The sequence below is a fragment of the Lepidochelys kempii genome, chromosome 9, assembly GCF_965140285.1.
Source record: "Lepidochelys kempii isolate rLepKem1 chromosome 9, rLepKem1.hap1, whole genome shotgun sequence".
NCBI lineage: Eukaryota > Metazoa > Chordata > Testudines > Cheloniidae > Lepidochelys > Lepidochelys kempii.
This window is the reverse complement of record NC_136388.1, coordinates 30,253,068-30,267,341: the sequence shown is the minus strand read 5'-3', so window position 1 is coordinate 30,267,341 and position 14,274 is coordinate 30,253,068. Positions and strand designations below refer to the sequence as shown.

The following is a 14,274-nucleotide window of genomic DNA, read 5'->3' as shown; positions in this document are numbered from 1 at the left end:
TAACACGGCTGTTACTCTGAAACCTACTCTTTGGCAGTATGCCTCCATTGACATACAAGCTGTCACTTGCACCCTGTCTGTCACCAGAGGGGAGTATCAGGCCCAGTGTTTTGTTATACAGCAGACTTAAGCAGCATGTAAACAGGAAGCATGTGATCCTATAGCCCAACGCAATACCAAAGTATAAAAGGATGTATGCAGACCGGAACTTCAATCCAGCTGAGTGTGCTAAACTTAGCAGCGTGTTACTATAGAGGGCAGTCTGACAATTACATTAATAAAACAGACCTGCTTTCCAGAGACAACCACTGAGAGACACTCAGCATTTAGCTGACACAGTATCTCCAGAGGCAAATGTGCTCATTTTTAAATGCAAATTATAACTTTACCAATAAGGAAACACTTTGCTAGTCATGTCGACAAAGCCAAGGTTGCATACAAAGGTCTTTGTAACTTATTAGGATTCCTAATGAACATTTTACATCATCATCTAATTTCCCTTACATAACTGACTTTTGGGCTGCCATAAATCAAGGATCTGACAACACTCCCATCATAAATTTTTGTTTTCAGGAGTCAGAACTATAATTCAGAATGTTTGCTTTGGGCTGAAGGTTAGCCAACAAGTTCTAAAGCAGGAACCGTTCTGCCAAGTTTAAGTAACAATGTCCTCCGCCCAAGCCCCCTGCCAAACAATGTGTGACTAGCTAGACTTTTGCCAGTCTTTGACCCACATGGTTTTTATTTTTATTGAATGAAGAGACACAGATTTGCACCAGTGCTTGTGGACACTTTCAGAATTGTTTTAGGAGCAGCCAAGACCTGGAATACCGTTTGCTACCATATGATGACTGAGGTTGAATTCTTAGATCCAAATCTTGTAGACCTATTGACACAGACATGCTTGTACTCTCCCCAAGTACAAAAGGGATAATGGCTCTCTGAGCCACATACTGCATAGAGTTTTAAAGATTTACAATTACAGAAATATAGTTCCACCCCTAGGGTTCTAGAGACTATGTAAATCCAAAACAGAATTACAGCTGTGTAACTGGCAACTTCTTTAGATCTATATTCCTCTGTTTTTGGGTGCAGAGTAAATCAAAGAGGCACAAATACCTGCCAAAAGTGGCTAGAAGGCAAGAGACAGGGAATGGGGGAAGAAGAGTGCCTAAGACTCCAGGGAGAGAAGGCACAGCCATGGAGACAAACACAGGCTCATGTCTACACTGCAATTAGATACCCACAGCTGGCCCAGGACAGCTAACTTGGGTTTGCAGGGCTCAAGTTAACAGGTTATTTAATTGCAAAGTGGGAGGGTCCTGGAGCTTGGGCTAGGGTTGCCAAATTTCTAATTGCACAAAACCAAACACCCTTGCCCTGCCCAGAAGCCCCACCCCTTCTGAGGCCCCACCCCCAGATTACATCATCCCTCCTCCCTCCATCATTCACTCTCCCCCACCTTCACTCACTTTCACCGGGCTGGGGCAGCAGTGCAGGAGGGGGTGAGGGCTCTGGGGTGGGCCAGAAATGAGGGGTTCAAGGTGCAGAAGGGGGCTCCGGGCTAGGGCAGGGGGTTGGGGTGCAGGAGGACCTGAGGATTCCAGCTTGGGGTGTGGCTCTGGGGCAGGGCCAAGGGTTTTGGTGCATGGGAGAGGGCTCAGGGTTGGCGTGGGGAAAGGGGTGCAAGGTCTAGGAGGAAATTAAGGTGTGTGTGGGAGGTTTGGGGTGCGGACTCCAATCAAGCGGTGCTTACCTTAGTCAGCTCCCAGAAGCGGATGGCACGTCCGTCTCTTAAACAAAGGGGCCGGGGAGCTCTGCTCACTGCCCACGCCTGCAGGCGCCATCCTCGCAGCTCCCACTGGCCACCGTTCCCAGCCCATGGGAGCGGCGGAGCCGGCACTCGGGCAGCAAGCGGAGCCCCCGTGGCCACCCTGAGCCTAGGAGCCACACATGCCAGCCGCTTCTGGGAGCCATGTGGAGCCAGGGCAGGCAGGAAGCCTGCCTTAGCCCTGGTGCACCTCCAGCTGGACTTATTCAAGTGTGTCAGAGGAGACAGGCTGAAGCCGGGGCAGGTGGGCTTGACTGCATGGCACCAAACAGAAGATGGAAACCATGCAAGTTGGACAGAGGGACCAGCCATCCATATAGATGCCCTTACTCACTATAGTGTTCCCTGAGTAATAGGGCATACGTCACTCTCCAGACTGTAGGATGCGTCAAAGAGGATGTAAGTGAAGATTCAGATCCCTGAAATGGGAAAAAGATTTAGCTAGTCCTGCATATAAAGTATTCCAGTAGAACCTCAGAGTTATGAACACCAGTGTGACAACCTGACCAGTCAACCACGCACTTCATTTGGAACCAGAAATATGGAATCAGGCAGCAGCAGAGACGGGGAGGGGAGGAGCAAATACAGTACAGTACTGTATTAAATGTAAACTACTAAAAAAATAAAGGGAAAGTTTAAAACAGGATTTGACAAGGTAAGGAAACTTTTGGTGCTTGTTTCATTTAAATTAAGATGGTTAAAAGCAGCATTTTTCTTCTGCATAGTAAAGTTTCAAAGCTGTATTAAATCAATGTTAAGCTGTAAACTTTTGAAACAACCACCATAACATTTTTTCAGAGTTACAAACATTTCAGAATTATGAACAACCTCCATTCCCAAAGTGTTCATAACTCTGAGGTTCTACTGCAGTTGCTAGCTCATCCTCTCCCTCACTGGAAGATCAGACAAATTAATAGGTTCCCCTCCCCTTCATTTAAATATTCTAAATTACTGTTCTGAAACCTGGTACCGAGTACTCTAAGGTCACAACCAATAGCTTAAAGTGGCTAAGAATTCCTACAGCTGCCTTTCTGATCCAATTTCCATAGAAAATGAAAACAGAGGGAGAAAAAAAAGTTTCTCTAAACCCTTGTTCGCTCCCCAGTTGGATGCTCATTTCCATGGATATGGAAGCAGGAAACAGCTGAAATTATTAAGAGTCCTGACTCTGTTATTCTACTTTTGTTATTTTGTTATTGTACTTTTGCATCCACAGGAGTTGGAACAGAAAGGCAGCTAATAACCTGTAAAAAAAAAAAAGGAACTCCACCTGGTCATCTACATCAAGCGGCAGTCTAAAAGTAAAATAAATAAATAAAAATTGTCTTCAGAATTCGGATACCTGCACTCCCAGAATTTTTAGTACTTTTATTTAGAAAAAGCTGCTGGTGAACTTTCCCGACCTCCCCCCTCTGCTGGGCCTTGAACAGAGGTATTTTTTTTAAAAGTTTGGAATGGATAATTGGTTCGTAAGTCCATAACTGTGCTTATAACCAAGATATCTGCACAGCCAGCACCTTCTCCTGATAGATTCCTTCAAGCATGACACATTAGACAGTTTTATTTTTGTTGCTCTCATAAATGTTCTGTCTCGCAAACACAACAGTAAATATAAAGGGTAATGGCAACTACTGAATGTACTATTAAATCCAAACGAACGTGGCACAAAGAAGTGATTCTTGGGTTTTGAAACTACTGAATAGAATTCAAAACTCAAAATAACCCAGAACTTTATGATGAGACTAGTAAAGATTGATAAGGAAAACTCTTAATAGCTTCTTTGTGATACAATCTGTGTATTTGAGAGTTACATTTTGTAATCGGTGTTACAAATCAAGTATTTTTTTCTGGAGCATATCCTGGAAAATGTAAGGAAATCTACAACAATTACCTTGACTTATACAGAAAATAAGCTGCTAGCATAGGGCTGATTTAAAAATATTGGATAGCAGCAGGGTGACCAGATGTCCCGACTGTATAGGGACAGTCACAGTATTTGGAACTTTATCTTATATAGGTGCCTATTACCCCCCACCCCCGTCCCAATTTTTCACACTTGCTGTCTAGTCTCTCTACAAAGCAGTGAAGCTGCAGTCGTATAGACTTCAATGCAGGCTGTACAAACCCATCCAGAACTCCGGGTAATTACTCAGTTCACTAGCCCATGCTGCCACAGCTTCACTGCTCCAGTACCTCAAGATAGCTAGATAAAGCTAATCTGAGTATGTCTACACAAGAATCACTATTGGAGTGTAAAAAGAAAAGGAGTACTTGTGGCACCTTAGAGACTAACCAATTTATTAGAGCATAAGCTTTCGTGAGCTACAGCTCACTTCCTCAGATGAAGTGAGCTGTAGCTCACGAAAGCTTATGCTCTAATAAATTGGTTAGTCTCTAAGGTGCCACAAGTACTCCTTTTCTTTTTGCGAATACAGACTAACACGGCTGTTACTCTGAAACCTATTGGAGTGTAGGCATTTCCCGCCCGCCCGCCCAAAAAAAAAAAAAAAAAAAAAAAAAAAAGAAAGAGTAGTGCTCCACGGAACTAGGCAAGTGCAAACACAGAATAAAAGGACTGTTGGGTATTACATCCACCCCTGAATATCCCTGCCAGTTTTTATGGTTTAAGAGTTTAGGTTCCTTTCCTTTTCCCTGTTTCTTCAAACAACTGAAAAAAGCTGACTGACTAAACAAAAGGAAAAAAGAAACTAATTGTACCCAGAGTGCCAAATTTCTCTACTTGCAATAGTAGTAAATGTTTTCCAGAAATAATTTTAGATTTTCAAGTTGATGCTGCCCATCTTCTAAAAACCATATACAGTGGTTTTCCAGTAGCATTGAGTGTACACTCAACAAAGCCCTATTAAAGAATTGCATGTTCACTAATTAATCTAGTGTCATTAAATGGATGAAATGGATGTCACAGACAGAATGTTGGCTCCGTGTCAGGGCTGACTTCCACTCTCACACAAGATTTTCACCACTTTGATTTTTATTGAAAACCAACTACTAGTGTTAGAGGATGAAATTCTTTCCATTGACTTAATTGGTCTTTGGATCAGACCCTATCTACTCAATGAAGTGTTTGTTTCAAGCAAGCATAGGACAGGTCTCAATTACCAAACTAACAAACAAAACAAAACAAACAGTTTATTTGGTATGTTATGTCATTATAATGCATGAACCAGCTGCTCCTTAAACAACTGTGAGGAAATTCTTGTAAATTGTCAACAGAACAGCTTTTCAGTGGATAGTCTGAAATTGACATAAGCGGCACAAGTGAGCAAGTTTATTCAGCTCCTGCCATTTTGACTGTTTACAATATCAGTAATAAATTTCTTGTCCTTAGGCGATTTCTTTATGAGGCCACCTGTTTAAACAAGGTCAAACAGAACAGTGAGAATCTTACCAAAGACCTTCTTCCAATTCCCTACAGCTAATTTATCAATGAAGTCACAGACTGAGATTTGCATTAATGACCCATCCTGAGGTCGGTATTTACTTGAGAAAAGAGGAACTGGAGCTTTAGCAGAGCTGAGGACACACAAAGCTGCCTCCCTACAGTCATTACAGTTCCCATTTTCAAAAAAGCTCAGCACCCACAATATAGGCCAGATTTTCAGAATTGTTCCACTCCCAATTAAGCACCAAATGAATTCTGAGCTCTTTTGAAACATCTTTTTCTGAGCTCTTTTGAAAAATCTGGCCAGAAGTTTCACACTGGGAGCGGCTAGGCTGTTAACAGTTTTAAACATCTGGCCCCAATTGTAGGTGCTAAGCACCTGAAATTCTGGCCCTGAGGTCTTTAGAAAGTCTGGCTTTAACTATTTACACAGTTACACAGGCTGCAAGAAGTTCATCTTCACAACCATACAGGACAGAAGTGTTTCTTTCTGAAGAGCTCCTTTATTCTACACAAATGGATGGCTCTCAACCCCAACTTGCCAGGGAAATCTAACATTACTTGCCAGGGGGGCAAATGGTGTTTCAAGTCCTTATATAGCATCATTGAGAAACTGCTCCCATTCTACTCCTGGCAAGTGTTTGCTCCAGGACTCTTGTAATGGAAGTCAGCACAGAAAAGCAGGATATCTAGCCCACCTCTAAGACTTTGTATCTTACCCACCCTTATGCTAGTGACTGAGATTCTTTAGTAAGTCCATGTGCCTGATTCTGATCTCACTTACACTATTATAAATGAGGATTAACTCTATTAAAGTTACTGTTCGCTGATGTAAAACAGGTGTAAGGTCAGAATCCAGATCAGTAACTAAATAACACCTTGTTATAATAAGAGTTCTAAATTAAACACACACTATGGAACAAAGACTCGTTAGTTTTTGCATTTCATGGAATGGCCCTGCTGGAACTGCTTTCATTAGTGGAATTTGATTTTTCCTACTCGTGAGCACAAGTTGGCTTCCACTGAACTCCATGGAAGCAGGACAGGCCTACGGAATCTGATCCTATACCATCTGGAAGTCAATAGAAACATTCCTATTGACTTCAATGCTGAACTTAGCCCATAATGAAAAACTAAGTTTGTCTAGCACTTTTCTCTTGTTCAATCTTACATCTCAGATTTTAAGGCTAATGGTACTTTTTCTGCTTTAATCCTCACATTAATTACAAATATAGGAACTCATGCCAGATTTTAAATACAACAGTGATGTCAAAAGAATGAAATTAGCACGGCTATCAAACAAAAATATTACACTTTACATTCTTTAACTCTCATCTCCCAATAAGATCCTTCAGGTCATTAAATCATGATCTTTCAAACCCCATGTCACACTTGTGAGAAAAATCCACACTAAGTCCTCCAAGTTGCTTCTACAGCAAAAAAAATTCAAGTTGTGTTAAAGATATGCTAGTGGATCAAAAAAGAAATACATTGATTTTTTTCATAGTTCCCATATAAAATTCCAGTTTAAGGTTCCTAATCAAACCAGAGTTGTATTTTGTTGCTTTAAACTATTTCGGAAATCAGCCTTAAATTACTCTGTGCTTCATCACAAAAATTATCATAATTTACAATAAAATTATACAGCAATACATTGTGCACCTTTCATTTTGGTTTCCATAGAAAAGGATGAAATGGCCAAATATTTTCCGTATAAGGTTTTTGAACATTTGTCAGCATGTAAGACGTTCTACAGCCACAATATTGAATTAAAACCAACAAAACAATATAAAGGAATGTATATACACATTATAACAACGATATTGAAGTGTAAAGAAGTCAGGATGTTTTGAGAAGAGCCAAATGCAAGATATTGTTGTGTGTCTGAAACAGTGTATTGTCAAGTAACTACTGAAAATTGTGGGTGTAGTTATTTATTGGTGGAAAGTGACCTATTTTGGAATTATGCTTTTTAGATGCTTCACTTCTGTCCGATCAATATGGGCCAGATTATGATACCCATAGTCACCTTGAGTAGTATCTTATTCCATGAATAGTCAGACTACTCATCTACTCATTGAATAGGGTGCTCCTGAATGTGAGCAAGGCTATCAAAATCTGTTCTTTAATGATTAAATATACCCCCTCCAATGAAACCATAATCTAACTATTATCTAAATATTTCCTACACAGTTACAATACACTCCCATTAGAGAAATGTCACCAAACAAGGTATTTTTATGCTGCAGAAAAGTAAAGTCACTGTTTAAAGTGAAAAGGGAATTATTCCTCTCTCATCATTCAGTCTATGACCCTCTCAAACATAATTCTGAGGAGCACTTTATTTTTGCATTTTAAAATCAAATATTTTAAAAAAAAACCTACAGATGCCCTTACAATGCCCATACCTATTCTTCATGCAAAGTAACCAATTCAAGCACTGGGCAAAGTAAACTTTAAAACAGTAACAGTTCCATAAGAACTAGAGGATATTTATATTGATTAACATATTTTAATAGCACAATTCACTGCATAAATTGAATGGTCCCTCAATGCCAACAGTCCAGTAATTTTTTTTTGTTTTTAAATGAGTAATTAAATTGGCAGAGAAGAAATCAAAACACTTAAGACATGATCTAGTCATGATATTTCCAAATATTTTAATTAGTGCAAATAAATACTTCATATGAGACACATGCAGCCAATTTAGACCCTAATCCTGCAAGCTACTTGCACAGAGCCCCACTGACTTAAAATGAGTAGCAAGCCGGCCAAGGTACCTGTGCATTGCAGCTTGCAGGATCATGGCCTCAGTGATAAACAGGCCGATTCTGCCACCTTTACTCACATGGAGTAGAAACTTGCTCAGTGAGTAGTTCCACTGAAGTCTGCTTTGGTATTAGTGTGTTTGGGTCAGATTTTCGCCACACTTGCAAGTTGCACAATGAAATCAATGGAACTAGTTGCACACTAAGTTGTTTCTCAACGTGAAGAAGGGTGGCAAAATCTTGTCTTAGTCTATAAATCTAAGATGATTTGAAATTTCCAGCACTAACTAGCATACATCAAAGCACTTACTACGCACGTTAACACACTCCACCCTCATTATGTCACGTATCCTGAATGCTATAAAAGGCTTGCAAAATGTGTCAAAATTATTTTGCCAGGGAAGCCTTTCAAAGTTAATCCAACAATATTTAAAGTTAAAAAGTAACTAGAAATGTGACACAAAAGCAACTTTTCTGAGCAGCACTCCAAGAGCAACCATATTTATTTATTTACGGTTATCTTCAGACACACACACACTTCCCTGCTGCACACCCACAGTAGTCAGTTATCATTCTGCATGTTTTAATCTAATTCAGGGCCAGATCTTGCCAACACATCCGCAAATAATCATTTCACATGGGAGCAGCCCACACTGACTTCAGTGGCTTTACTCACAGAAATAGGGATTTTTCACATAAGTAATTTTTGCTGGGCAATCCAGTGGTTTAGGGCAGCAGCCTGACACTCAGGAGACCCAAATACAATTCCCTGCTCTGCCAGATTTCCAGTGTGATCTTGGGCAAGTCAACTGTGGATCAGGATCCAAAAGACTACGAGGTACCTAGGTGCCTAAACACCAGATTTAGCAACTTAAATCTGTTTTAGACTCCACTGCAATCCATAAAATTCCTGCTGAAGCCTACAGGTGTCCTAACTCACTTGGGTGGGTTACATTAGATGACAAGATGTAGATATTTACTAAGTTTGACACAACAAGAAATGTCTTGACATCAAACTGTGGCTTCATCATGCACAGAGTGGACTGAGTTAGATACTGATTTCAACTTCGCTCAGTATTATGTACCCAATTGGGACAATAATGGTCCTTATGTACTTTTTTTTTATGGCTGAAAAAAATAGCTGAGTTTTCGGGGGGGGGGGGGAAGAGGGGAGGAGATGGAGGGAGAAGAGTTTTTGTTTTAACTAGATTTGACCCCCCAGTGTAGTTCTTGTAACTTTAGCTGCAATAAACTGCACAATTCTGGTCTGTTAACTATCTTCTTTTTTTTTTCACTCTTCATGAACATTTGTAATTCTGTATTAATGAGACATTGGACTTTTTGATCAAGACGATGTTTGAAAATAATAGAGGAAGATAGCATCTGGCAGCCACTTTTCCTCACTCCTGTTACAAATGATTTCCAATGTAAGTAATATTGATGTTTTGAAAATTGTGTGTTACACACTGAAAATTACATACTGTTCCACAAAATACCAGCAGCCTAGAAATTGAGCTCAAGACTGATATAACAGTGATATAAAAGTGAGACGTGTCAAGTTCTATTTCTCACTGAGCAGCAAAACATACTTAATAGAAGGCAATAAAATGTGCACTGAATAACTCAGGAAAATCACTGCCGGTTAGAACTGGAGTCTGCAGCTAACAAACAAACTTGCTATATGTCTGGGATCAAGAAACTCAAGGAGCAGCTTCCAAGTCAGCAGTCTGTTATACTTCAGTACAGATTTTCTTAATCTTCATGTTAGCCAGAATCCACTTTAAAAAAAGTGGCAGCCTCCATAATACAAATAACTGTTTTCTATTAGTATTGTTCAAAATTAATAGTTCAATCCTACTTCACAGAGCTATCACCAGGATTAGTTAATGTAACGCCCCTACCAAATTAGTTAAGTATTCTGTTAGATCATAAGGAGTACTTGTGGCACCTTAGAGACTAACCAATTTATTTGAGCAAAAGCTTTCGTTAGCTACAGCTCACTTCATCGGATGCATTCAGTGGATTGCATCATCAGGGATCTACAACCTATCCTGAAGGATGACCCATCACTCTCACAAATCTTGGGAGACAGGCCAGTCCTTGCCTACAGACAGCCCCCCAACCTGAAGCAAATACTCACCAGCAACTACACACCACAACCACTAACCCAGGAACCTATCCTTGCAACAAAGCCCGTTGCCAATTTTGTCCACATATCTATTCAGGGGACACCATCATAGGGCCTAATCACATCAGCCACACTATCAGAGGCTCGTTCACCTGCACATCTACCAATGTGATATATGCCATCATGTGCCAGCAATGCCCCTCTGCCATGTACATTGGTCAAACTGGACAGTGTCTACGTAAAAGAATAAACAGACACAAATCAGATGTCAAGAATTATAACATTCATAAACCAGTTGGAGAACACTTCAATATCTCTGGTCACTCGCTTACAGACCTAAAAGTCGCAATATTACAACAAAAAGACTTCAAAAACAGACTCCAACGAGAGACTGTTGAATTGGAATTAACTTGCAAACTGGATACAATTAACTTAGACTTGAATAGAGACTGGGAGTGGATGGGTCATTACACAAAGTAAAACTATTTCCCCATATTTATTCCCCCCCACCCCCCGTTCCTCAGACGTTCCTGTTAACTGATGGAATGACCCACCTTGATGATCACTACAAAGGGTTTTCTCCCCTTGCCCCGCTCTCCTGCTGGTAATAGCTCATCTTAAGTGATCACTCTCCTTACAGTGTGTATGACAACACCCATTTTTTCATGTTCTGTGTGTATATAAATCTCATCCCTGTATTTTCCACTGAATGCATCCGATGAAGTGAGCTGTAGCTCACGAAAGCTTATGCTCAAATAAATTGGTTAGTCTCTAAGGTGCCACAAGTCCTCCTTTTCTTTTTGCAAATACAGACTAACACGGCTGCTACTCTGAAACCTGTTAGATCATAGTACAACACTAACTATCCGTTAAATCTTGAGATCCTACCTCTAACACCCACCCTGAAACACTTATTTATCTCAGTTAATAAAATAGACACATATTACAGTTTGAAAAGGTGCTTTTATAGGAAGTGTACTTGGAATGGAATGAAATGCAAGCAGTTTGCTGTAAATTGACACACACTGCTGACTAATATAAAAACAGCAGTGTCAGTGCGTGTGCACACACACACACACACACAGAGCCTCTGACAGACTGCAATAAACTGTGCACAGAGCAGCTTTGTAGGAAATCACTAACAGGACTAAAGCCAGAATCGCAAGCTAACAAGGCCAGCACTGTCCATATAAGGAAGCTACAGACGAGCAGGTTCACAGGTCTACAGTCTGGTATAGGTCAACACAAGATTTTGTTACATTAGTTATTACTCAAGCTCCCAACAACCTTACCCGATACAGTCTCATCAAACGGGGTGAGATTTACAAGACTCACTCCCTAAAAACTTTTCTTCTGCATACTGAGAGAATTAAACCAGGCACTAAAATAACCTTATTATTGCTTTGAACTTGTCAAGACTCTACCTATTTTTATCACCATGTGAAATCCATCTAGCAGGATAGGATACCTTTCCCATGCAAGAATCCAGTGAGAGGTTCAAAATTACAGCAAACCTGTAACAAGTGACTCCCTGGAAGCACAGGCAGTATTTTGACAGACGCTTCCAACCCCTTTTTCAACCGGTTTTGGGCATAAGTTCTTTTTGCTATTGTTTTACTCACAAAGGATTCGCAAAAAGAAAAGGAGTACTTGTGGTGCCTTGGAGACTAACTCCTTTTCTTTTGGCGGATACAGACTAACATGGCTGCTACTCTGAAACACTAAGGATTGAATTTCTTGCTGCCGTCTAGCTTCTTGGAACATTACAAGATTCAAGCGGCAGAACGTGAACAAGCTTTGGAGCGAAAGGGAGGGAGCTCAGCCTTCCAATGTGTTCCGCTAGGAGAAAACTCTTATGAAGAAACAAAGTAGTGTAGCTTCACTGGATGTAAGTTACTAAGTTGGGTCATCAGTGAGTGGCACCATCTGCTCTTCCAGGAGCTAAGAAGTATGTGGCCCATCAACACCTTGTCAGGAATCTCAGGCTATTCATGGGGGAGAGGAAGGAGAACTGGTGGTTTGAGCACTGGCCTGCTAAACCCAGGGTTCTGAGTTCAATCCCTGAGGGGGCCATTTAGGGATCTGGGGCAAAAATTGGGGATTGGTCCTGCTTTGAGCAGAGGGTTGGACTAGATGACCTCCTGAGGTCTCTTCCAACTCTGATATTCTATGATTCTATGACTGATTACTTAACAGGGAAAGGGGAAGACAGGGGCAAATCTCTTCCCCCATGGGGGAAGATCCTGGCTTTGGACATTAGCTTTTCAGCCAGTGTATGTCTATATTTGTGTGGTTTGCCTTACTGTTTGCTAAATACATTATGACCCTCTATTTATCCACTTGCTATTCAAAAACTGGGAGATCTTTGAATAGTTCCTCCCCAGCAGGATTTTCATGATCAGTAGATATTCATGCACCATGAAGAAAGAGCTATTCCCTCCTCCAAATAAAACTGTTTCGGAGGTCTAAAAACATTTCCATTTTTTTTTAAAAAAAAAAGTTCCCTGTTTCAGCATAAAGCGGTCACCTAGGGCAAGTCACCCAAGAGCCTGGAGGAGGTTGATCTTTCAGACGGATCTTGCACTGGGGAGTAAACAGAACACACGAGCAACCAATTCCGCTGAAACGCACAAGCCCAAAGCCAGAGCTGGCGATGCTCTTGGAGAGCATTTCAACAACGGGGCTGAGCAGCGCCAAGCTGAGAGAACCATCGGAGAGTTTTCAACGTCTCACCAAACCACAGCTACCTATAAATCATCGTCATCCAGCCACCACCGGGGGAGGGGCAACTAACTTTCCAACTTCCAGTTCGCCTCTCGCTGCAACACCCCCAAGCGCCGAGAATTCACCGCGAGTCGGAAGGGACCTGGCGAGCCTGCGGCAGCCCAGCCGGGCGGGCAATTTCCCCGTGTCTCTTGCAGCGGGGCCGGTCATGAATGAATGAGCCCTGAGCCCTCCCGGAGCGCACGAAGAGGGGCTGGAGCGGCCTCCCGCCCCCCTCACTCACCTGCGGGGATGGGGGGCAGCGCTGTGTCCGCTGCCCGGCTTGGCGGCGCTAGCGGGAGAACCAGAGCCAGCAGGAAGAGGAGGCTGGGGGGCTGCCTGCTGCCGTTCAGCGCCATCTTCGCCCCTCCAGTGGGACGCGCCGCCAGCAGCTCCCGTTTGCCCCGCCGCAGCCGGTCACGCCCCCCCGCGCCACGGGAGGCGCCGGGCGCCGCGGAGAAGGGGGCGCTGCCGGGGAGGGGGCACCGAAGCCCCCCTCGCGAGCTCTCCGCCTCCAGCCGCTGCAGCAGTGGGCCGCCCGTCTCCTCCTCCGCTCAGGGCAATAGGCAAAGGGCCGCCCCAGGGCGGGCGGGGGCTTTATGAGCTTAGCGGCAGTGGGAGGATCCGGGCCGCCGGCAGACCCCCGGGGCGGAGATGGGAGCCGCGGCTGCTCCTCCTGCAGCATCCCCGCTATTGGCTGCGGGAGCGGCGCTGGCTCGGGGGCGGGAGGCGGCTGCGGCTCGGGCCGGCCCGTGCGCGGGGATCGGGCCGCGGCAGAGCCGGCTCCGGAGCCTGCGGGACAGCAGAAGCGGCCCGGCCTCCAGCCAGCGGGTGGGAAGCCTCCGCACGTGCCCGTTCGCAAAGCGAGGCCGCTGCCCCTGCAGTGCCCCGCGGGGTCAGGCGGAGCCCAGGAGCTGAGCAGGGCGATCATGGGGAAGGGGAGACACTAGGCCAAAACCTCCACGGGTGCAAGGGAGCCTAGCACCGTGGGTCTGGGTCGGAGGGGGTAATTATCCTGCTACGTTGCCTGCTGCTAAGTCTAGTGTCCTAGCTGTGGCTGCCGGGAGTGCAAGTTGCCGTGCCTAGCACTCTGCCAGAGGCACTGATCTGCGCTATTTCAGAGGCCTCTTAAGTGTCATGTGAAGAAGTCTTGTATCTAATAATGTGTTGTCTTATCATCCAGCTGAACAGTGTGTGCTTCGGAGTAGGTGCCTGTAGGATGCCAATATTATATTTAATTAATGGCTTGCAGCTTTGGGTTTTATCTTGTTTCTGCAAAGCATTGCTGTCCATCTAGGGGATAGGCAGTGAGATATACACTGTCTTCAACTCCCTTTTATTGTATATTTCTTTGAAGAAGACAATGCTGATGCAATCATCC

At 43.3% G+C, this 14,274-nt stretch overlaps 1 protein-coding gene across 7 annotated transcripts in view; it reads right to left on the bottom strand.

Annotated features, from left to right (window-relative positions):
- Window positions 1-13,585, bottom strand: part of PLOD2 (procollagen-lysine,2-oxoglutarate 5-dioxygenase 2) — a 75,061-nt gene extending 61,476 nt beyond the window's left edge. For 2 of the 7 annotated variants that reach the window (XR_012160783.2, XM_073359748.2), the window contains exon 1: window positions 13,138-13,574. Coding sequence is in view for 6 of the 7 variants with exons in the window: in XM_073359748.2 (XP_073215849.1) it covers window positions 13,138-13,252 (115 nt within the window). In the remaining variant the exon portion in view is untranslated. Of the gene's footprint in view, window positions 1-13,137 lie in introns of all 7 variants that reach the window. The other 5 variants (XM_073359749.2, XM_073359746.2, XM_073359747.2 and 2 more) reach the window with 5 other exon arrangements.
- Between the last annotated feature and the right edge of the window lie 689 nt (window positions 13,586-14,274).